Source organism: Podarcis melisellensis (genome assembly GCF_964234715.1).
Source record: "Podarcis melisellensis genome assembly, chromosome: 17".
Taxonomy (NCBI): Eukaryota; Metazoa; Chordata; class Lepidosauria; order Squamata; family Lacertidae; genus Podarcis; species Podarcis melisellensis.
In genome coordinates, this window is record NC_138534.1 from 13,506,309 (window position 1) to 13,530,943 (window position 24,635).

Genomic DNA, 24,635 nt, shown 5'->3' on the forward strand with positions numbered 1-24,635 from the left:
TGGACTATTTGGCTGGACAGCCAAGAAGGCTGGCACACCAGGACATCACCAGATCTGATGGGAAATGACAGATGGGGGGGTCACCAAATGCTCATATATATGTCTTCTGTTATGTACTGAGTTGAATAGGATCCAAATGCAGCAGTCTGATTGGTCCTAGAACAATAGGATTCAGAATGCAGCAGTCTGATTGGTCCTAGAACAATGCAGCAGTATGATTGGTCTGCAGGAGCCACCCTATCCAGCTCCAGGTGGAAGTGAATCCGCAACCTGATTGGCCTACAGGAGAATCCAGAAATTAGCCAATCACATGCGGCCCATTGTGTAAATAATGTATATAAAGCAGATATTTTGGAGGAACTTTCATTCCTCACTACTATGAGTTGAATAAAGAGCATGAAATCCACACTCGACTCCGAGTATATTTCATCTTCCATTGTATATTTCTAGGTGAGGAGTGAGCACAAGTTCGACTGATATCTATTAACAGATGACTGGATGTACAACTGGATGTACATTTCCAAAATATAAGATAAAAAACAAATAAAATAAAACCTACATCCAGCAACAGTGTTTTGCGTTGTGTAGGCTCCTCTGATGTAAGTCATGGGCCCCGCCTGCGAGCCTGCTCCCTAAAATATCCCTGGTTTGCTCCTTTCTATATACAGTATAGGGTGCAGTACGCGGGTGGCGCTGTGGGTTAAACCACAGAGTCTAGGACTTGCCGATCAGAAGGTCGGCGGTTCAAATCCCTGCGACGGGGTGAGCTCCCGTTGCTCGGTCCCTGCTCCTGCCAACCTAGCAGCTCGAAAACACGTCAATGTGCAAGTAGATAAATAGGTACTGCTCTGGTGGGAAGGCAAACAGCGTCTCCGTCTTTCGCTGCTCTGGTTCGCCAGAAGCGGCTTAGTCATGCTGGCCACATGACCCCGGAAGCTGTATGCCAGCTCCCTCAGCCAATAAAGCGAGATGAGCGCCGCAACCCCAGAGTCGGCCACGACTGGATCTAATGGTCAGGGGTCCCTTTACCTTTACCTTTACCTATATATAAAGTGCCTACATGCTGCATGGACTAGTTGCATGGCATCATGTGCAAATGGCTTGAGATACAGTGGTACCTCGGGTTAAGTACTTAATTCATTCCGGAGGTCTGCTCTTAACCTGAAACTGTTCTTAACCTGAAGCACCACTTTAGCTAATGGGGCCTCCTGCTGCCGTCGCTCCGCCGGAGCCCTATTTCTGTTCTTACCCTGAAGCAAAGTTCTTAAGCTGAATCACTATTTCTGGGTTAGTGGAGTGTGTAACCTGAAGTGTATGTAATCCAAGGTACCACTGTACCTATGAGGCCCATAAATGACCATATAGTATATATTAAACACCAAAAAACAGCGACAATTTGTTGTAGACAAAGGACAGCTGGACATACCAAGGGCCCCATTACCTTCAGTAGCTTAGGGCCTCATCAAACCTAAATCTGGCCCTGGTGCTGGCTTTGGTCCAGAGATCCAGGAGAGGAACAGAAGGCCTCTCATTCACACACTCAACCCCCCCTCCCCTTCCCCACCTCTGCACACATTCAATCTAGGGGTTAGGGCTCATGTTTTCCTTTGAGAGCTTGCTGTTTGTAATGGGATGCTATACAAGCTACTTTTTGGATTCTGGACTTTCAGGACTCTGCGCCACCTGCGCATATTCAACTAATAATGATACCCCTGAAGATATTTGCCTTCATGACAAGGGAATCAGGCATCCCATAGATGGGATGCCGAAATGGTTAAGTGGCTCTGTGCCCACGATGCTTCTTGCCGCAGAGAGAGAGAAGGAGAGGGAGGGAGCAGCGCTTAAAATCTCAAAGCAAAACAAAAGACTTGAGACAGCCTGACAGAGGCATCTCCAACAAAGCAATCAGGGTATAGGTCATATTTCACATTGCATTAAGCATTGGTACGGTATTCAGAAAGAAGATACCAAAAATCTTTCTGAGGGATGTTCCTTTAATCATTATGTGTACTCTTTGACCTTTGCTGTGCTATTGCCACCATTCTTCACGATATATATATATATATATATATATATATATATATATATATATATATATTTTATATATATTCTGGATGGGACACGGGTGGCGCTGTGGGTAAAACCTCAGTGCCTAGGACTTGTGGATCGTATGGTCGGTGGTTCAAATCCCCGTGGTGGGGTGAGCTCCCGTCTTTCAGTCCCAGCTCCTGCCCACCAAGCAGTTTGAAAGCACCCCTAAGTGCAAGTAGATAAATAGGTACCGCTTTATAGCGGGAAGGTAAACGGCGTTTCTGTGTGCTGCGCTAGTGCTGGCTCACCAGAGCAGCTTCGTCACGCTGGCCACGTGACCCGGAAGTGTCTGCGGACAGTGCTGGCTCCCAGCCTCTTAAGTGAGATGAGCGCACAACCCTAGAGTCGGACACGACTGGCCCGTACGGGCAGGGGTACCTTTACCTTTTTATATATTCTGGATAGAAAAAGAAGAAGCCTGAATCACATCAGGAAGGTGAAATAAGCTAGAAACAAAGCCTGGCTTAGGGTTTGGAGGCAAACATCTGAATGTACTTAGAAGGAAGGAAACTCCCCCCTCCAAAAAAACTTTCATTTCTTGCTTCTTTTATCCTTAAGCTCGGCAATAAACTAGCACTCCATGGTTAAAAAGTCAGGAGAACAGATGTACGACACAACTACCTCAGGATCCGCCTTTCAAACCCAGGCATGTGCGTTCATGAACGGAGCCCATCCTGAGAGGTTTTTACATCCTACAGCAGGCTTTCCTCCTAGTAATCCTATCACAGATATTTTTATCCCAGCCACTCTGTTCTATCAAAATAAACAAGTGTAAATGTTCGTTCGGGGGCAATATTTTTATAACAGAGCTAGACGTTTCAAGGTATTGGACACAATCCCATCAGTCTTGGATTTGGCTTGAAGGGGTTTGACCCAGGAGCCCCTAGGGCTAAAAAGGGTAGATGTCTGAGCTTGGGATAGCTCAGGGGGTAGAGCATAAGACACTTCCTCTCAGGGTTGTGGGTTCGAACCCAGTGGCGTAGCGTGGGTTGTCAGCACCCGGGGCAAGGCAAGTAATTTGCGCCCCCTAACCCGTGGATTTGCACCCCCTAACCCGTGGATTTGCGCCCCCTAACCCTAACCCCCAGATGTTGGATTTGCACCCCCCACACTACGCCACTGTTCGAACCCCATGTTGGGTATAAGGTTGCTGCATCGTGGGGGCTGGACTAAATGACCCTCGGGGTCCCTCGCAGCTCTACAATTCTATGATTCGATGATTGGTTGGTTGGTTGGTTGGTTGATATAGATAGATGTTGTTAACAACACTACAGTGGTACCTCCGGTTACATACGCTTCAGGTTACAGACTCTGCTAACCCAGAAATATTACCTCGGGTTAAGAACTTTGCTTCAGGATGAGAACAGAAATCGTGCTCCAGCACCGCTGCGGCAGCGGGAGGCCCCATTAGCTAAAGTGGTGCTTCAGGTTAAGAACGGACCTCCAGAACAAATTAAGTACGTAACCAGAGGTACCACTGTACTATCTTTAAAAAAAATTTAAAAGTCTTAAGTTCCATGTTTTAAATGTTTGTTTTGCTATTGGGATTGTAGTTCCATTTGTGTTTCCCAAGCTGGTCTCTGACCGTAATAAATTTCATGTTCAAGTACTGCTACATTTAGTAGAATAATTTAGCACGTGCTTATATCTCTGCCATTTCAGTTCACAAAGGTTACTTCCACAGCTCAGGGTTGTGGTGTGAGGAAAGAGATGTCGGGGTCTAGCGACAGCCAACGACCACCATGGTAAATTAATTGCAAAGGTGCCTTAAGACTGGTACTCGTGATAACAAATTTTGGTGAAACCATGATTCTAGACATGAAGCCGCAACTTAACTCCAACATTGCATTTCTGCCCACACAGTGAGGCTTCCCCTTCTTCACCTTTGCCCTGCAGCCCTTCACCTACCCCAATCTGCTTTGGAAAGTAGCCTAACACTCTGGAGCAGATTTGGGGAGACTCCTGGATAGTGGGAGTTCAAGGGTGAACAGAGGAAGGGGTAATACTATTGTGCAAGTGGAAGTCCACAACTAGATGTAACCCAAAACTTCTACCATACAGAAATATGTGCAAAAAAAAATGAGTTGCCAGTACCCCTCTCTTGATCAAAGTGAACAGCAAAGACAGGTCCTGGAACTCCCTGCCACTGAGTTCCATCACACGCAAAAAGCATTTATATATTCTAACTAGAAAAGGTAAAGGGACCCCTGACCATTAGGTCCAGTCGTGACCGACTCTGGGGTTGCGGCGCTCATCTCGCTTTATTGGCCGAGGGAGCTGGCGTACAACTTGACTAAGTCGCTTCTGGAGAACCAGAGCAGCACACGGAAACACTGTTTACCTTCCTGCCGGAGCAGTACCTATTTATCTACTTGCACTTTGATGTGCTTTCGAACTGCTAGGTTGGCAGGAGCAGGGGCCGAGCAACAGGGGCTCACCCCGTCGTGGGGATTCAAACCACCGACCTTCTGATCGGCAAGTCCTAGGCTCTGTGGTTTAACCCACAGCGCCACCCGCGCCCCTTTATATTCTATATTCTAACTACGGTAGTTAAAAGTTAATATAACTCCAGCAAATAAAAGCCGTGATTTTAGATCGTTTAATTACTTAACCATGCCCCTACAGAGGGACTCTGTTCTAAATTCTGAGCGCTGTTTCTGGCCCTGTACTTTTCTAGTTCAGACAGCGATGCTTTTCAGATGTAGAAGAATCCACTTCTCGTATAAGCAGCAATAACCATACGCACGTAGCATAAGGGAGAATTAAAAACATGCTGGTTCTGTGGAGCTCACAGGAAGCGATATGGGTCGCTGGCTATAGAGCACTTTGAAATGAAATAAACTTGTTGATCAGAAGGAAGGACAGAGTTGAAAGTAAAAGAGTGAAATCTTGGAACACAACCAGGAAAAAAAATTCCCCCACCCCAGGTCTTTCCCTCCGGCCCGTTATTGAAAAATTAGAAATAGTGGAAGAAATTGAGATTGATGTTGGAAAAGTGCTTCCAAATGTTGCAGAATGTAGAATATCTTCAGGTATTTGGACCAGGATTGGAATTGGGAAATATCCAGGTTATTGCTACTGAAGAAAGGATGTAAGACCTTTGCATCACACTGCCTCCAATTCCTCCCACTTCGGGCCGGCTTCTGACTCCTTTATCTTTTGCACCTTGTGAAATAAATTGGTCACTATTTGGAAAGGTGGAAAGAAACCTAACACAAGAAGGAGTTGAGAAGCTGGTTTCTCTTTCTGTCAAGTGTAGCTTTTCTGAAATCCAGGATCAAAACGGCATTTTAGAGCTTCATTGGAGTAAGGCTTCAAGGATCTGCATCAGAGTGTCAGGCCTAATGAGAACAGCAGCCCATTTTCTGTGGGTCTTGCCCCCTTGAAGCAGCTGCAGAGACTGAAGGTCTGCACCCCACAACAGCTACCCAAGTCCCCTCTTCTCCAGGGTTTCCCCCTACAAAATCCCTATAACCTCACTTCTCGCAGGCAGGGAACCACATAAGGCTCTCAGAGTTGGACTTCATCGTCGAACGATGGAGTTGGAGACGCTCCTTCAGCTATACTGGGCTGAGGCCATTTAGGGCTTTAAAGGTCAACACTGATACTTTGAATTGTGCTCAAAGTGGGAGTCAATGTAGGTCTTTCTTTTTAAAAAATATATATATTCATTTTTCATTTTCTTTCATTACATACATCTCAAATTCTTAACATTTACTGTATATTCCTCCCTCCCTCCCCTCCAAGACTTCCCCCAACTTGCGTTTCTGGTTTGTTTCTGTTTTCACCCGCTTTGCTATCTCTCAACAGAAAAAGTTATTAATAGCATAACATCAAACCTTAAAAACATAAAAATAAAATTAAATACATCATCTTATTTCACTATCTTCCAAACTTTTTCTGATGCTAATAATGTGGATGTTTATTGAAATCCTGCCAACAAGTCTATTGCCTTTCTTTGTTTCTGCAAATATAATATGAATGGTTCCCAATCTTTTTCAAAGTCTCTGTTGTCTTTTTCTCTTAGTCTTTCTGTCATTTTTGCCAGTTCTGCATAGTTCATCAACTTCTCTTGCCATTGTTCTTTAGTTGGTATTTCTCCAGTCTTCCAATTTTGTGCAATCAACATTCTTGCTGCTGTAGTGGCATACATAAATAAAGTCCTCATTTCTTTTGGTCTTTCAAGACCTGTGTTATATGGTCTCAGCAGCTGCTCCCAGTCCCTAGTCTAGCAGCCGCATTGTGGATTAGTTGTAGTTTCCAGGTCACCTTCAAAGGTAGCCCCACGTAGAGCACATTGCAGTAGTCCAAGCGGGAGATAACCAGAGCATGAACCACTCTGGCCAGGCAGTCCACCCTAACACATCATACCTTTGAAGCACCTGATGCCCTTTGGAGAATCCCGAGAACTGTAGTTTGTTATGGGTGTTGTGAATGGTAGCTCTGTGAGGGGTGAGCTACAGTTTCCAGGATACTTTGGAATACAAGCGTATATGCTCTGAATGTGCTTCAAATGTATGGTGTATGGCAGCCTTTATACACACAGCAAAGCAAATCAATAGTTTGGGAGAATGCATTTTCCGATCAGTAATAGCTTGAGAGCCCTTGACCTTGCGAAAAGAGCAAAGCAGAAGAAAGCCATTGTGGAAAAGGATGGGTTTGTTTGAAACCCCAGGATCGTTTGGTGGTGGTAGGGGGTTGGTCTGAGTCACAGCTTTTCAATGCGCGGAGTTGGCAAGGCTTCATCTTCCTTCTCCAGGACTCCACATGTCCAAACTATCACACAGTTGGAGGCCCTTGGCGGCAGCCGGAGAGCAGGATCAGCCCCTCCAGGCAAAGAGGCCCAAGGCTGAACCAGAGGGGGCGGCAGCTGCCGCGGCAGAGCCGCCCAAGGAAACCTATCTGGTGCTTTCCTGCATTATGCCTGACTCAAGCTATTAATCTTCCTTTTTCACGAGCAATAAATGGACTCGCAAAATCCTTTAAGGAAAGAACGGAATTAGGAGCTGGAAATTTTTTAAGCCACATGAAAGATCCGAACGGTTTCCAGAGGACCTGGGGGGTGTCACCAAGGTGGGAGAGGGGAGATGCAGCAGCACCCGTTGGCAGGCGGCAATTGTTTTGTTGCTGCTGCTGCTGCTGCCTCAGCAAGGTATGTGCTGGGAGGGGATTTTTCCGAAGGGTTGATCAAATCAAGTGCCGTTTTTGTTCAAGCTTTGATTGCGCCCATTGGACTATCCTGCTTCGTTGGGACGGACCTTCTGGGGTCTAAGAACATCACCTTGTCTGCACAGTTAGCTGCACAGTGACACACAATGATCACGCACACACACCCTGACATTTTATCATCTGAACAAAAGCAGTCACAGCAGGGCAGGGCACACTGCTGTTTTTTCCACAAAAATAATATTTCTTTCTCCTTTAATAATAATAATATATTATAATAATTTATTATTCATATCCCGCCCATCTGGCTGGGTTTCCCCAGCCACTCTGGGCAGCTTCCAACAGAATATTAAAATACAATAACCATTTGTTAAAAAAAAAATTTACAGAAGTATGTGTAATGTCTCTTGTATTTTTCCATGCAACATTTTTACAAATCAGTTTCATTTGTTGAGACATTAGGAAGAAAAGGGGTGGAGGGGGGAAGATGGGTGGGGTGGGGTTAGGTGGCGATGTTTCTATTATGCTTAATGTATGTAGGGTTTGGTGTCAGCGTTGCTCGTGCTGTTCATTTGTGTTCCTTTGGTGGTGAGAGAGGTTGGGGTTGGCCTAGGGTGTGGTTGTTTGTTTGCGATTGGCTGTGGTGATCATTGTTTTCATGAGTGAGTCGGGTGGGTGGGTGATTTGGATCAGGTTAGCCATATTGATTTGTATGCTATTGGTGGATTATTGTCATTGTCTTCTTGGGCTGTGATGTGATAAAGGGCAGCCATACCGGGGTAAAGGCGTCTTCTTTTGTTTGTCCCTGTGTCAGTTTCAGTTTATTGGTAATACAATAATCTATTAAACATTAAAAGCTTCCCTAAACATCTCTTTATCTTTATCTCTTTATCTGTCTCACATACATAGTTGTTCTCTTCAGAAAGGGTATGCTCTCCCTCCCACCCACCGCAAAATCTAATAGGAAGTCTCAGCTGAATATCTTGTGATGCGATGCTGAGAAAAAGGGAGGGACTGCTGTTATGGAACCTGAAATAAAAGGTTGCCCTGGTCCATTGGACAAGCCCAAGGGCGGAGGAAGGGGTGTGTGGTGAGGGCAGGCCGCCCCGGGTGTCACCACTGAGAGGGGTGAGAAAATGGCGGGAGGCACTCACCGCGGGGCCTGCAGCATGTCCGAGCCACGTGCCTCTCCTGGGAGTGATGTGGTGGGTTGGGTGCCCACAGGCTCCTCGCTGCCCCAAACGGTCTGCCCACCGTCTTCTGCTCAGCTGTAGGGCGGCTGAGTGGGAGGATGCAGGCAAACACCTTGGAGGCCCTGCGGAGCGTTCTGCCCTGGCTAGCCCCACCCTTCAGGCAGCTGGCCCCGCCCCTGGGTGCAGGGCACACGTGCCACCCCAGGTGCCCGATCAGCTTGCTCCGCCACTGGGCAAGCCATACTTTCGTGTTTGCATTACAGCCTTTGAATGCTAATACTGTTTTGCCCTCAGATTAAGAGACATTATTTAAGCTTACAGTCATACCTCATGTTACGCTTGCTTCATGTTACGTTTTTTCAGGTTGTGTCCCGCGGCAACCCAGAAGTACCGGAAAGGTTACTTCTGGGTTTCGCCACTCGCACATGTGCAGATGTGCAAAATGACATCACAGAAGCGGTAAATCGAGCATGCGCAGACGCACTGCTGCGGGTTGCGTTCCTTTCATGTTGCGACTAGGCCTCCAGAACGGATCCCATTCGCAACCAGAGGTACCACTGTATGTTGGAAAGTATGTGGAGAAGGATGTTCTGTTTTCATGTTTGGTCCACACCTTTTGGGGGGAAACTTTTCTATCTGACTCCAAAATCACTAAAAATACAAATCCCTCCTAATTTGGCATTTGCCTTGTCATCAATAGATTGGACCCCAAAATCTACCCTTAAATCAAAATATTTAATTTCCTTCCTGTTCACAGCAGCTAGACTAGTTATTGCTCAATGATGGAAGAAAACCTTGGTTTAATAACATCTGGAGCATTGCTCTATCAGAATGCTTCACATACCATTGACAATAATCAAAGACACCTCCAAAAACGATACATTTGACATGAGTTGGTCTCATTTTTCTATTTTACTGAAGAGGAACAGGGTATTTTTATGCCATCATCATCACAGAGGCGTCCATGGAGGGGATATCTTGACTGAAAATGTCTCGTAAGCCAGCTCAGTAGTTGGGTTCCTATTGAGAGTATTTGGTGAGCCAACTTGACAGTGACGAGGGATGTGAGATTGGAGGGATCCTTCTGTGATATGATGGCAGTGGACAAAGCTGTATTGTAACTTTTGAATAAATGTGGTTACAAGAAAAAGGACACATGAGAATGGCAGGAGGCATGTCATTTCATGGCGGCCAAAAGTGGCTTTGAGGCCCAGAACTTCTTCAGGATTTCTGCACATTCTGACGGGATGTTTCACATCCGCAAAGCAACTCATAAGTTTTAACAGCTCCAGATATTCCTCAAGGCACCTCACTAACAATGTACTTCAACTCAACATGAGATCATGACCCAAACCACCCTGGCTTGCCTTGTCATTGAGAATACACCAAGAAACAATGAACATTTGAAAAGTTAGCACTACAACCCATCAAAGAGGTTTCCATCTGAACAGGTCTTTCATCAGAGTGCTACTGTGTTTCTACCCACTCAGCCGATTGTGAAACAATCACTTGCTTGGTTCCCACCCCCTTTTCCAAACCAAACTGTTCTGTTTTTCCTTGAGCCAGCATGGTGTAGTGGTTAAGAGCGGTGGACTTGTAATCTGGTTCGCTTCCCCGCTCCTCCACATGCAGCTGCTGGGTGACCTTGGGCTAGTCACACTTCTATGGAGCCTCACAGCCCCAGTCACCTCACAGAGTGTTTGTGGTGGGGGAGGAGACTCCTTCGGGTAGTGATAAAATGGGCTATCAAATCCAAAGTCGTCTTCTTCTTCTTCTTCTTTAATCTGGGATGAGACAACAACTGCAGGGGTTTGCTCCACAATTCTGAGTGAGACACACTGACCGGACTCCTAGAAAATGTTTGTCACACCTCTCCATTCTACTGTGATTCAAACTGGAAAACGAAGGTTTCGAGAGAGAGTTTTTTCCACGTCCAAGAACTAAAATCAGCACTAGACCATCTACATTGTGTTGCCAGACAACCAGGGTGAAATGCTATGCAAACCCTTCATTTGGAAAATTGATATGTCAAATTCGCAGAAAACATCTTGTGCAGGTACAACAGAAAATGATTATTTGAATGACTGCACCCTGGACAAGGTTTGGAACATATGTTTCGCATAGATGCACCACATACCCATGGTATGTATCTTTCAAGAGAGTAAATGCACAAAACCCAGAGCAATAAATCAACAAGACAATAGCCAGTCAAGGAGCCAAGTTCTGACTCATTTGGGACCATTGACGTATAAATATGAATACCCTGGTCCATTTCTTTCCCTGGGGTCATAATGCTGGTTAGGAGCTAGAAGTATAATTCAGCTTTCAATCGTTTTCTTGGAGGGGAGGAGATAATCTAAAAAGAGGTTCAGGGAATTGTCCCAGAATTTGCATTTGCTTTTGTACAAAAATGTTTTTGGAGACAATCAAGAACGTCCTCTCTGGAAGATTAGCATGCCCAATGGTTTGATTTTAACTTTTTTACAAGCACGCATCTTAAGACGTATGTCGTTAGGTAAGTGCATGCAAATTATAAACCTGTTGTTGTTGTTTAGTCGTTTAATCGTGTCCGGCTCTTCGTGACCCCACGGACCAGAGAATGCCAGGCACCTCTGTCCTCCACTGCCTCCCGCAGTTTGGTCAAACTCATGCTGGTAACCTCGAAAACACTATCCAACCATCTCGTCCTCTGTCGCCCCCTTCTCCTTGTGCCCTCCATCTTTCCCAACATCAGGGTCTTTTCCAGGGAGTCTTCTCTTCTCATGAGGTGGCCAAAGTACTGGAGCCTCAGCTTCACGATCTGTCCTTCCAGTGAGCACTCAAATTATAAACCTACAAATATACAATATACAAAACTTCCTACTGTACTCTGCATAATTTAGTCTTACTGAAATATTGAGTCCATGCAATCTTCACATCAGTAGTATTCACTTCCAACAGTGCCATCCTATGCATATCTACTCAGAAGTCCCGCTAAATTGGGGGGGGAGGCTTTCCTCAAAGAATCCTGGGAACTGCAGTTCACCCCCCCCCCCACAGCTATAATTCCTAACACCATTAGCAAACTACAGTTCCCAGGATTCTTTGGGGGAAAGTCATGTGTTGTCAATGTATGGTGTGTATGCAACTTTTAAAAGGTAAAGGGACCCCTGACCATTAGGTCCAGTTGTGGCCGACTCTGGGGTTGCGGCGCTCATCTTGCTTTATTGGCCGAGGGAGCCGGCATACAGCTTCCGGGTCATGTGGCCAGCAGGACTAAGCCGCTTCTGGCAAACCAGAGCAGTGCACGGAAATGCCGTTTACCTTCCTGCCGGAGCGGTACCTATTTATCTACTTGCACTTTGACGTGCTTTCGAACTGCTAGGTTGGCAGGAGCAGGGATCGAGCAACGGGAGCTCACCCTGTCATGGGGATTCGAACCGCCAACCTTCTGATCGACAAGTCCTAGGCTCTGTGGTTTAACCCACAGCGCCGTAATTGAGTATAGGTTTGTAGAATATGTGGGATGTCCCACTGTAATTTCAAACCCTCTTTTATACACACATTATTTTAACGACTGCTGTTCTTTAGAGAGATATACTGTTCAAAAGTAAGTAATTATCATACCACTCACATGATTTAGTGTTAAATTATGTGCCAAAAAAAATCCAAAGTGTGCTGAAAAATATCCTTCCACAGGATAAAGATGTTTTGTGCACTAGAATATGTCAAGCGCACACAGTGTAGCAAAGCAATTTGAGTGTGATCTCATGATCTTCTCATTTGAAAGTACAGAATGCAGACTTTGAACCGGGGAAGTTTCTAGGAATGGAGCAAAATTCTCTCTTGAATAGAGTCTCCTACAGAGCTCCATACATCACAGAGGCAGGTATTTTTTGGGGGGGTGGGAATCTAAACTGCACTCTGGTGAGCAACCAAAAGGATATCCATCATTTGAACCCAGTGCTGAAGCAGCCCATGTCCAGGAGGTAGGGAGTCTTATATAATTACCAAGCTTTGGCCCAAAGAAATAGGAAATGTTTCTTCACTGGGTGTGCAAAAATAAATGGGAACCAGGCAGAGAGCCTTCTCGGTGGTGGCGCCCTCCCTGTGGAACGCCCTCCCACCAGATGTCAAAGAGAACAACAACTACCAGACTTTTAGAAGACATCTGAAGGCAGCCCTGTTTAGGGAAGCTTTTAATGTTTGATGTATTACAGTATTTTAATATTTTTTGGAAGCCGCTCAGAGTGGCTGGGGAAGCCCAGCCAGATGGGTGGGGTATAAATAAATTATTTATTATTATTAAATACATTGTCTAACTACCGATCTTGCATGGGCAGAGTTGGAAGGATGGAGTGTGAAATGTCTTGACATACATAGGGACAAGTGTGAAATGTGAAATGTCTTGTGAAATGTGAAAGTGTGAAATGTCTTGACATACATAGGGATGGCAAATTTTCCCCAATTTATTGCATTACTCCTGGGGAAAGCCAGCTGTACGGGAGGGGTATTAATAATAAAATTAATAAAATAATAATAATAATAATAATAATAATAATAATAATAATAATAATAATAATAATAATAATATTCATTACCCTTGTATTGAGTAAACCCATATTTACAGGGGGGAAGCATTAGAATTAGTGTTGAGGGAAAGATCATGTGGACTATGCAGATTAAATGGGGATGCAAAAAAACTAGAAACACACAGTAAACTCTGGCGTAAACAAGCCCTGATTCTCTTTCAGGGGATTGCAAATATCAGGTTACACCTAAGATTCTGGAATGAAGCAGAAATAGCTGGTCCCCATTTCTGAAAATATAAAAATCCCAACTCCTGTTTTCATGCCTTTGGATTGTGGCCCAAGCCTTTGCTGTTCCCCACAGGGAAACAGTGGCCATAAATACTTGTGATTTTGGGGAGGGAAAAGGGAACTGGGAAACACACAACGTACACAGTTTTCGCTGCAAAACAATTAAATATATTTATTTCCATATGAAAAACATGCATATTTATGTACACTTTAAAATCAACTTTTACATCTAAAATTCTTTTTCATACAAAATTTTGGTGAGATACAGCAACGGCTCAACATTGCAAACGGGCATGGCAGTAATCTTCACATTAAAAACTGTGGGAGCAGCCAACCCAAAAATTGTTTAAGAAAGGGCACCTGCACTTAGAATATATTAACCGTACTGAAGTCAGCTGAGATCCATAGAACAAAAGTTATAATCCTGAGCTCCTTTACTTGGAAATAAAGGCTAACAAAAATCAGTGGAACGTCTTCCAAATTTGTTCCTGGACTTGGGTATCAAGTATCTTGCAACCAAATCCCAAACGTGTTTATACAGGAATAAGTTCCGCTCATTTTAAAAGGGACTTCCTTGTAAATACAATTAGGATTGTAACCTTAAGTGCAAATACACTACCTTCCGTCGGTTGGCTATCACAGTAGTCTCTCTCTCTCTATTGAGACACATTGGTGACCATCGAAGATGGCCGTTTAAGAATTGATTCGACCGAAAATGACAGGGGTTCATGGGTTGACAGTTTGGTCATGGCTTGTTTCGTCCCCAAAAAGTCTTTTGCATATTTGTCAATGGCAAGCTTGTATTTTTGGTTTTCTTTGATGGTGGACTCTCTGTATTTCTTAGAGGCTTCATCCAATGTTGCTTTTAACTCCGGCCCCGATTTGCTGTGGAGCGTCTGCTGGAAGAGCGAATGGAAAGGACTATACTTGCCGGGGGGCGACGGGTGCTGCTTGCTGCTTTCTTTGCTGGTCTTACAGAGCGAGTGTTCCTGCGGGACCAGAGCGTCCTTGTCAGAGATCTGAGAGAAAGTCCTCTTAGGAGGCGAGAAGGCCGACCTGTCACAAGTCACCTGAGGGAGATTCTGGAGTTCATTTTGAGGCGGCTGGATTTCTCTAACATGAGGAAGCAGGAAGGAGGGCTCGCTCTTGGACGACATCAAATCGTGCTCCGAGCTCGGACAGTCCTGACCTTGCGAAGCCTTGGGGTCCCAAATCGCCCCAGGCTTGAGGGACTGGACAGCGGTAGCGTTGAGCAGGCACTGTTGGTAGAGGAGAGCGTCGTTCAGGGGGCCGCACTTTGGCCACACCAGGAACCTGGAGGGCAAAGGATACTGCCGGTACGTAGTGGCGACACTGACATTGGACGAAATCAGTTCCATGTTCCCTGAACCTGAATATTGCATTGTTAGATCCAGGCAAGTAGGCAGGAAGCCACAAAACTCCTTATTGGGAGCTTCAACGTGGTTAGGGCTAAAGGCAGTTTTGTAAGTGTTGTATTCAGTCCCATGCACCATGCGGTTAGGCAGGAAAAAGGCCGCTGCTTGGGTCGCTTCCATCATTTCTCTTTCTTTGAACTCCCTCTCTAGCATGATATTCTCCAGTTCTTTATCAGCAAAAGCCCGCCTTTTCCTCATCCTGTCACTCACAGGAGGTGGCAAGGATGAATTCCCTCCAAGGTAGGGATCTGCTGGAATAGGACGGTAACCTGCAGAGAGAGGAAAACAGAAACAAAGATGGAGTCAGTTATTCAAAAAATGCGTTCTTTTTATCAAAGTGTTGAGTAGGATGTTAAAAGAGTTACAAAATTGAAGGAGCCAAGGATTTGTTGCTTGGTCACTGGTGCCCTCAGTTCTCACTAAAGTTTTGTACAGCACTTTGAAACATTTGTGACAATTTACTGCTATCCTTCTCAATAGGTGGCTTCATAATTATGAGTCGGTGTGAGTGACTCGCTCTTCTTGACATGCTTCCCGAGTACCATCCAAAGCAAAACTTGTTAACCTTCCTCCACAATCAGCTGCAGATCCACGATATACCTTTCAAGCGTACTCAAAGGACATTCATTCCATCAAATAATAGAGAGTGACACGGGTGGCGCTGTGGGTTACACCACAGAGCCTAGGACTTGCCGATCAGTAGGTCAGCGGTTCGAATCACCGCAACGGGGTGAGCTCCCGATGCTGGGTCCCTGCTCCTGCCAACCTAGCAGTTCGAAAGCACGTCAAAGTGCAAGTAGATATATAGGTACCACTCCAGCGGGAAGGTAAACGGCGTTTCCGTGCGCTGCTCTGGTTCACCAGAAGCGGCTTAGTCATGCTGGCCACATGACCCGGAAGCTGTACGCCAGCTCCCTCGGCCAGTAAAGCGAGATGAGCGCCCCACTCGGCCATGTCAGAGGTTCCTTTACCTTTACCTTACAATTCCAAGCAACTCTTAACAATCTACAGTGCCCAGAATTCTTTGAGGGGTGACATGTCCTTTGAATGTGAAACATGCATGAGCCGTCTTCAGGCCAGAAGTTCATGCATCTCACTAGGGAGGAAAAGATGCATGTTGTTCTTCTGACATTATATAGGAGGTGCAGAAATGGAAAGTGCAAGCAGCCCATGGTTTTGTCATCACCCACACCAATTTTTGCCATGCCCAAAGCCACGCTGCTAACCACACACAAACACACACTAAGAGAGGTTCTTCACATTCCCATGTTATTATATTGTTTCTGTTTCTTTGTTGAGGGACTTATAATATCATCACCAAAGATATCTATACCTAATAGCTGATGCATTTCTATTTTCTAAAGGTGAATTATGTGCACAGAGATTGTAGAAAAAAGTCCAAGGAGTACTAGGAGAGAAGAGAAAGAAAGTTAAGACAAATAAGGGAAAGAAAAAAATGCAAGAAAAATTTTTCTCTTGAGGAGACAGTACGTTAGAGAGTGAGTGAATACTGAGCTAAAAAGAAAAACATTGGAGGCAGATAAAAAGACTCTATACAAACCTAGGATTGTATTCTAATCTGGAAGCGCAAACTAAGTCTAATAACCTTTACTTTCCCAATCTTCCAACATTAGATTAATATTCTTCCACTCATACAGCAGGACTTCCTCTGCTCTCTTCCAGAATCACCCAAATCTCTGGAGCAGATTGGGAGAGTTTGGGGGCTACAGAGGGGAGGGGAGGAAGATAAAGTCCCACTCCATGAGCAGAAGTCCACTCTGCTAGCCCACAGACACTGCTGAAGTTCACCAACTGTGTTCATGATCTCCCTTCTATAAGTGGCTTGATTATTACCGTATTTTTCACTCCATAAGACGCACATTTTCCCCTCCAAAAATTAAGGGGAAATGTGTGTGCGTCTTATGGAGCGAATGCAGGCTCCTTGGCTTCAGCGATAGCAACGCGAAGCCTCCGAAGCGCAGAGGGAGCGCTCCCACCGTGCTCCGGAGGCTTCGGGTTGCCTTCACTGAAGCCTGGAGAGTGAGAGGGGTGCGCACCAACCCCTCTTGCTCTCCAGGCTTCAAGGATAGCCACCTGAAGCCTCCGGAGCGCAGCGGGAGCTCCCGCTGCGCTCCGGAGGCTTCGGGTTCCTTTCGCTGAAGGGTAGGTGCCCCTTCAGCTAAGGCGCAGCACCCCTTCAGCTAAACGGGAGGAGAAATGGAAGGGGCTCCGTTTCTCCTGCTGCTTCGCTAAAGGGGTGCTGCACAGAGAGGGGGAGATTTTTTTCTTCTTGTTCTCCCCCTCTAAAACAAGGTGCATCCTATGGTCGGGTGCGTCCTATAGAGCAAAAAATACGGTAATTGCAGACGTTATTCAAAAAACTCGAGATTCCAATACAGTGGTACCTCAGGTTACATACGCTTCAGGTTACAGAGGCCCCATTAGCTAAAGTGGTGCTTCAGGTTAAGTTTCAGGTTAAGCACAGACCTCCAGAACGAATTAAGTACTCAACCCGAGGTACCACTGTACAAGAAAAGTTATGATGAGTTATCCAAGCCACTTTCAGTAATTGGCATTGGCCTGCAAAAAAAACAGAGCCCCTTCAGTTAAGAATTTGTGTTGTTCTTTTTTCTAATGGCACATAACCTCAGAGCTGCATTTAAAAACTATGAAAGCTAAATGCTGCCGGCTTTTAAAGATTCGGCACCATCTTAACAATTTATATTAAACTGGTCTGGGAGCAGGAAGTGATCGTATTTATTTTGCCCTCGGGGTGCTTCCATATGGCAGTTTGTTGCGGGATGAGTGCTCCTCATGCATGGACATTTTCTTCATTGTCCACACAACACCATTGGCATCAGAGCAACAGTCAGCTGTTTTTCTCCATTTAAATCCAGTTTTACCCATTCTGGAAAAAAATCCAATAATATAATAATACTGGATTTTTATTTTTTTATTTTTAGTTCTGATCTAAAAAAATCCAGTATTATTAATTTTTTAACCCCTGTCGCTAGTTACCTGTTTGCAGTATCTGAATGAGTTGTTTATAGTATTAAGCCACTATCTGGGAGGGTTCTTAGTGTAACCCATATATATTTTACTGTGCATCCTAAAATTCTTGACTGCTCACAAAATATTCATTGTGTTGAACAGGAGATGAGCAGCCCCGTTCTATGCCTATTCATCACTCCAAAAATGAACTCCATTGAGTTCAGTGGCATTTATTCCCAAGTATTTCGGCCGGGACATGGAAGCTGTGGCCCTGCAGTTGCTGCCAGGCTCCCCTCATCCCCAGCCAGCATGCTCAGTGGTCGGGGATGATGGTAGCTGCATTCCCACAACTTATGGAGAGCTAACAGTTCTCCATTTTTGACTTAAGGCAACTACATACATACATACATACATACATACAGTGGTACCTCGGGTTACATATGCTTCAGGATACATATGCTTCAGGTTACAGACTCCGCTAACCCAGAAATAGTACCTCTGGTTAAGAACTTTGCTTCAGGATGAGAACAGAAATTGTGCTCCGGCGGCGCAGCAGCAGCAGGAGGCCCCATTAGCTAAAGTGGTGCTTCAGGTTAAGAACAGTTTCAGGTTAAGTACGGACCTCCGGAAGAAATTAAGTACTTAACCCGAGGTACCACTGTACATACATAGCCCAGTCCTTTGTTTCTATATCCACAGGTAAGTCCTATGAAGTCCAGCAGAACTTGCTCCCAAATAAATGTGCACAGGAATGTTACTGTACGTTGTAAGGTTGCAACAGAGATGCAGCAAAATCAAAAGCAGCTTTTTTGTCATTGACTTGGACAGGAATTGGTTTGCATCACCAATGTCTGCCATACAAGAAAAGACGTTCAGTCTAAATCCACAGATTAGTAAAATGTGCATCACTTTTTTAAAAAAAAAAAAATGTACTGATGGGCTCGTTTCCCAATAGCTGAGCTTGTTTTGAAATCATTAAATATAACTAATCATTTAGAGGAAAAACAAAACTTCAAATATTGTCATAGTGTATTAATTTTCATATTATACTAGTCTAGCTTTTGTTTCTATTTTAAAATTTGGAATGTTTGTTAAAGATACAGTTTCCCCAGATAATAGATCCTTGGTTGGTTTGTTTTTCAAAAACAAAGGATCTCTTACATTCAAATTCTCAAAATACTTTCCCTAATCAGACAATCAACAGACCAAAATCCAAGCAGAAGGTGGTAGAATTAAAATGCATGACATATTTTAAAGTGATGGCTTGGTGGTGGGGGTCAGGGATTAGCTTACTGAGCCATCATTGCTGTTAATTAAAAGTTGTTTGTGCCAAGTATTTGTTTCCTTTTGTTTTTCCTTAGTATTTTCTGCATTTCCATGTTAGTGTCAACATTTGTTTAGCTCCTCAACCAACCACTAAGTGACCTACATTATTCTTTCCAGCAGAATATAATGCATTTATGAATATTGTCCTCGGCTGATTCCAGTTCCTTTGTGCTCATGATGCAGTCATCAACAAATTGCCATACAAGCAGCATCTATTGGGTGTTTTGGGTTTTTTTACATGCATGGCCATGATCCCACACTGAATCTCTTCTGCTTGAGCACACTGAAATCAGTGGGCTTAAGTGAATCTGACTCTGTGTTGAGTTAGCTGTTACAATTGGGTTTCTTCATCTAGCTTCCTGAAATCTTCTATATTCAAATTAATAAAGGGAAATGCAAAGGATCAACATTTCAGTAACAATAACCAAGATATTTAAAAACTGAAAAGTTCAAAGTGCTGAAGTGTATTACCTTCTAAGATGCTTTTTGCCAGCAAACTGGGTGTCCGTACTTGCCTCTGATAGACTGCCTTGCGCTCAAAGTTGGCCTGTTTCCCTGTAAGCCCCTTCTTATCCTTGTAAAAAGGAGAAAAAATGAAGTTTTTAAATCACCAGCTCCGCAGATTATTTCTTACCCCCCAATGAATCCCTGTTGTACTCTTTTTAAAATTGTGATATGAAAAAATAAGAACTTTTCCAAATTCATAAATTAGGGTTCGTTAATAATAATAGTCGTGAGAATAATTGGCCCTGATTTGTATGAGCATTCATCAACACTTATGCAGGCTCTAAACACATTATTTAGAAAGAAGGGACTTTCAAGTCAAAGTGTTTAGGGCCCAGCTGTCAAGCTATGACTCTAAGCATAGCTTAGCACTCAGCTTCTGAAGAAGAGGGAGGACAAATTATCTAGCCAGGGTCATGCATACAGCATATTCTCCTCTCCCGGCATACTCAGAAGTGTACAAGTGCAGCTACTGCTCAATAAATATACATGGGATTGCAACCTTAAACATCAGCCGCTGACAGGAAAAAAATAAGTGTGTAGCTCTGCAAATGAAATAACATTAAAGACAGCTGAATTTGTCTGGGAAATGTTGAATGTGTTGAAATTCAGGATGTTCCAGAACAGACCAGAGGGGCAAGGGAAAATGAATACTGCATTCTTGAAAATTTAAATGGGGGGGGCGGCTAATTGTGCGTGATTCATCACTTCCCAAAAAAAAATCTCATGGCAGACTTCATTTTGTTAAACAGTGACTGACAAAGATCTGACAGAGATTAACATTGCTAGATCGAAAATCAAAGTGACTCTACATTTGATTGAGATATTCTGCGTATAGGAGGGTCTTTTAAGAAAAGTGCTCAAGTTCCTGAGGGGCAAGCTAAAAACAATGTTAACCGGGAAAATGTCGACTGTAAAATGGATTTTACAGTCTGGATTCGTTTGGCAACAAACCCAGATTCTACGGTCTGGATTCGCTTGGCAAAGGAATTGTGCCTATCGCGCCTTTAATCGAATCATCTCTAAAGGCTGGAAAATCCTCGCAGGCAAGGCAGAGGTGCGTAGCAGCAGGGAGGGCTCGTCCCTCAAGTCCTAGTGCCCGGAGTGAATTCGCATCAGCCAGGCCGGACAGACCTGGTCAATGTGGGACCCAGATGCGCATTAAGTAGACCCCGGTCCTGCCACCTTAAGGCCAGAGTGAGTCACCAATTAAATACCAAACACACAACCCCCACCCGCCCTATAGACCGGTTGGCTTGGAAGTGACATTTCCTTGCTTTCGAGAAGGGCGAAGATCCACGGCAGGTAATGAAATTATTTCTGAGCAAAGGCAGTTTAGATCGCAGCTTGCAATAGCGCTTAGCAGTTTGCATCACCCTGAAAGCGAGGCAGCCCCTTCACTCCACCTGCTTGCCTTTGTAGGGGAGAGAAAGAAACGGGGGGAGAAGGAGGTATTTGCGGAGCTCCCCCCGCCCTTTGCAAAGCAGAAAAGCAGAGGGACATAAGGCTGGGTCCCCGGGCCAGGCGCTCACCTCGGTGGCCTGCTGCCGGCGCAGCGCCACTTGCGCGGCCATGACGCGCTGCCTCTCCACCACGAGCAAGCAGTTGGCGCACTGGCAGTCCCGCCAGCGGCAGAAGCGCTTGTGGCCCTTGAGGCAAGACACCACGCCGTGGTTGCGGCAGCGCGCGCACTTGGGCGTCCGGCTCAGCTTGCGCGCAGGCGGCTCCCCGGAAACCGCCGCCTCGACGGGCGGCTGCGTGCGGGGCGGCGGAGGCGGCGGAGGCAGAAGAACGCGCCCGCCCGCTCCTTCGTCTTCCTCGCGGTCGTCGTCGTCCTCTTCGTCGCCATCCTCCTCTTCCTCCTCTTCTTCGTCAGCGTCGTCGTCTTCGACAGCCTCCAGTCGAGGGCCAGGCGGCAGCGGCGGCTCCATCCCGTCCGCGTCTTCCAGGCTCTCCACGTCGATTTCCCAGACGTCTCCACCACGGGGAACTGGCGTCCCCTCAGCCATGGCTCGCGCCCCGCGGCTCCCGCCTGCTCCTCCAGCTCGCTCACTGCAAGACAGAGATCGACAGATCGATCGATTAGGCGCGCAAGAAGGAGAATCGCATTTACGCGCGCGGCCCTCCGTCGCCCGCTAGCCTAAGAGACACTGACTGACTGTCAAGTCTCGCCCAAGTTCGGAGGGGTTTACTTTCGAGTAAGTGTGCGGTTCGGGGAAAAGACCCGAGAGGGTTTTTCTTGCCTCCTAACCTGCGCTCACGCGCCCAAATGCGCGATCCAGCTCTCGTTCCACTCGCTCTCGCCATCTCCCAGCGCTCAACACATTTCCTCACTGGAAGCGTTATTTTCCCACCCCGCAAAATTCCGGCTCAGAGGCCGAGCGGGATTTCTGGCCCGACGTGCGTGCTTCTGGGGGTCCCACGGCGGGCACCCCCGCCAGCACGTAAAGGGGATTCGCTCCTCCTGCCCCAGCGGGAGAGGGAGGACCGCATCACCACGGGGATCTCAAGTGTCGGGAAAGAGACCGAGGTGACGCCTGCTCCTTGTGCGCCTTTGGGGCAAGAGGAATAAGGCGCGCTTGGGCGCTGCAACGTGAAGCCCACCAGAAGTCTCCTTGGTGGCTCCCCCTTTGCTCTGTCCCCAAAGGCCCGAGCGAGCTCTCCCTCTCGCCACAAGCCCACCTGGACGAGGCAGCGCTTCGAAAGAGAAACTGACGGGATGCCGCTCACTTGTGACAGATGACATTTTTGTCCAAAGGCCTTATATAAGCTTAGCGCGCGCGCGAGCGAGCGCAGCAAAAAGAGTAACAAGCTGCCCCCCCCCAACAAAGGGCCTGTCCCCCCTGACAATAATCCTGGCTACGCCCATGAACACAGGCGATGTGTTCGCTTCTCCAGGGATCGGTTTCTTTCTCCAGGGATTCTTTCCTGCCCGGTCTCTGCTCCAGGCGCAAGAGCCCTTCAAGCAGTTTGGGCCAGTGTGTGGGCGCGTGGCCTCTGAGCATGTGAAGGCTGCCTGGGTATTAAACTACATGCGAGCAGCCTTTTTTCGCCACTGCACGCGCCTCCTCGGATTAAAAGCAGGACTCGATTGTGTGATTTTACTTGGCACGCACCGTTTTTCTTAACACAGTGCTTTGTCGAAAGACCCTGCAAAATAGGACGCTTTTGGAAGCTTTTAATGTGTGTGCGTGTTACACTGTGTATATTATATATCACTCCTGTTCAAGTAAGGATGATCATCCTGCCACGCTTTTTAAAACACTGAAAAGAATTGAATTTCATGTATTGTTTCCCTTGTTAGAGGCCAGTCTACTCGGAATAAAAACCACCTTCCGCTGCCTTTTCAAGGATGAAACTCTGGGAAAGTAGCAGCCGTCCCACTTGCAGTTCCTCCGAAAGACGCACACCGGTGTCCTGATTTGAGCTTGGAGACTGCTGGGGACTCCAGCTGCCAAGCTAAACACAATTTGTTAATTCTGAAAATCCCGTTGATTTACTGGATTTCCTAGTGCGCCACGTTAGCTGGATATAAATGCAATTAAAATAAATGAATGCAAATCGGTGATTTGTAGATTGGTGGGTACCTTTCCCCTCTAGTCCCAATCCCATTTTATTCAGTAACTATTTGTTGGCATCCGTCTGTCTCCAGAGACAATAGAAGTCAACTCACACTGTCGCAGAGTATGGTATGGCCAGAAGGAATGCTAGCTGGAAAAGGAACGCACCGATCTACAAATCACTGAAACGTTTACTTTGCCCAGCGTACACTAGCATAAAACTGTGTTCATTGTTAAGAGTATATTTCACGGTACAGAACTGCGTTGACCAGAAATTTGTCGTGTGTTTTGGTCTTGCTGTCCAAACACAGAGAACCTTGCAGGTTTGGGAAGACATTTTTTTTTCCAAATTAAGGCAGGATAGATCTCCCCCCCCCCCCAAACACCAGCAATCGCTGAACGAATCTACACCCTTCTATTTTCCAGCATGAAAGGACAGCGGCTTATTCCGCTGCGCAGGTGGAAAATGGCCATCTCAGGATGCTACAAAATATCCTCACCGCCAGTGGCCTTTGACAGGCTCGAAACTCATTTATACAAAAGTGAACATTTCCCGGTGTGTTTTGGGCTGGAGCTTTGCATGCGTGCAGATCCCAAAACCGGGGGGGGGGGGAGAGACTTGGAATTTTGTTAAATCCGAGTCAACTCACCCAGGCCTTATTTCCAAAAATCAAATTAGGGGGTGGGCTGTCGCTGCGTCTAGCAAGGAAAACTTATTCCCGATTAAGGAGGACGCGCGCGCTCTTTTATTCCTTTTGCCACCTCCCCAATGCACGCCACGACAAGCGGTTCCAGAAGAGCAAATTTCCACAGGTGCTCCAGGAAGAGGCAGAGTGAGCTAGAGAGGAGAAAAGGCTGCTGCTGAGCGTTATTACCATCAAAATGTTAAGAACCAGCCACGGTAGCGAGTAGCCACGCGTCTGGGGAAACTCTGGCTGTCTGGCTCCCTGTGCGCCAGCGAGCAAGGGCGCACCCAACCGCGCGGCTCCCCTTTGCCACTCACCCAAGCGACGCGTCCCGGCCACGGCACCCAGTTCCGCCGATGCTGAGCTGTCTTGGGCGCGCGCGGAGAAGAAAGCCTCGTCAAAGCGCCGCCAGCTTCATCCCTCCGGGCAGCCTGCGCGCCAGACAAGTCTCCGCAGCTGCGATCTCAAGAACCGGCTGAGAAGAGGCGCCCGATCTCCCTGCGGAGGAAGAGGGAGGATGAGGCCCGGGGACGGGTCTGCCGGGCTCTCCTGGCCACGAGCCGCGATGCGCGCAGCTGCTCCGCGGCCCTCTGCGCGCTGGCTGTGCGCGCGCCTCTCCCGCTGCCCGGTGTTATCCGTCCCAGGGCCCAGGACGCCCGGACACCCCATTGGTGGATTGTCAGGCCGTGCGCTCCCTGATTGGCTATCCGGGAATTCAAATAGCTCCTCCTCCTCCTCCTCCTCCTCAGCTGCCCGCCCCTCCTTCTGTTTTTTTCCAGCTCGCCCGCAGCAGTTTTCTTTTCTCCTCATTGCAGGGTCACCTTTTATTTACCACCAGCAGCCAAGGAGTTGTGCGTGAAAGACACTGTTTGCGACTAAGGTC

The 24,635-nt window shown here is 46.4% G+C and overlaps 2 protein-coding genes across 2 annotated transcripts in view; one reads left to right on the top strand and one right to left on the bottom strand.

The window, feature by feature from the left end:
• The window catches only part of LOC309360016 (uncharacterized protein), a 28,426-nt gene extending 13,345 nt beyond the window's left edge, over positions 1 to 15,081 (top strand). Inside the window, exon 2 of the mRNA XM_081894526.1 lies at positions 15,069 to 15,081. The gene's annotated coding sequence lies outside the window, so the exon portion shown is untranslated. The remainder of the gene's footprint in view (positions 1 to 15,068) is intronic.
• Positions 13,416 to 24,339, bottom strand: DMRT2 (doublesex and mab-3 related transcription factor 2). Its single transcript, XM_081894358.1, has 4 exons — positions 24,070 to 24,339; positions 21,039 to 21,558; positions 19,474 to 19,576; positions 13,416 to 14,954 (listed from the first exon to the last, which is right to left on the bottom strand). Exons 2-4 carry the CDS (start codon positions 21,513 to 21,515, stop codon positions 13,906 to 13,908), a joined length of 1,629 nt encoding a protein of 542 aa, XP_081750484.1. The 5' UTR covers positions 21,516 to 21,558; positions 24,070 to 24,339; the 3' UTR covers positions 13,416 to 13,905.
• Between the last annotated feature and the right edge of the window lie 296 nt (positions 24,340 to 24,635).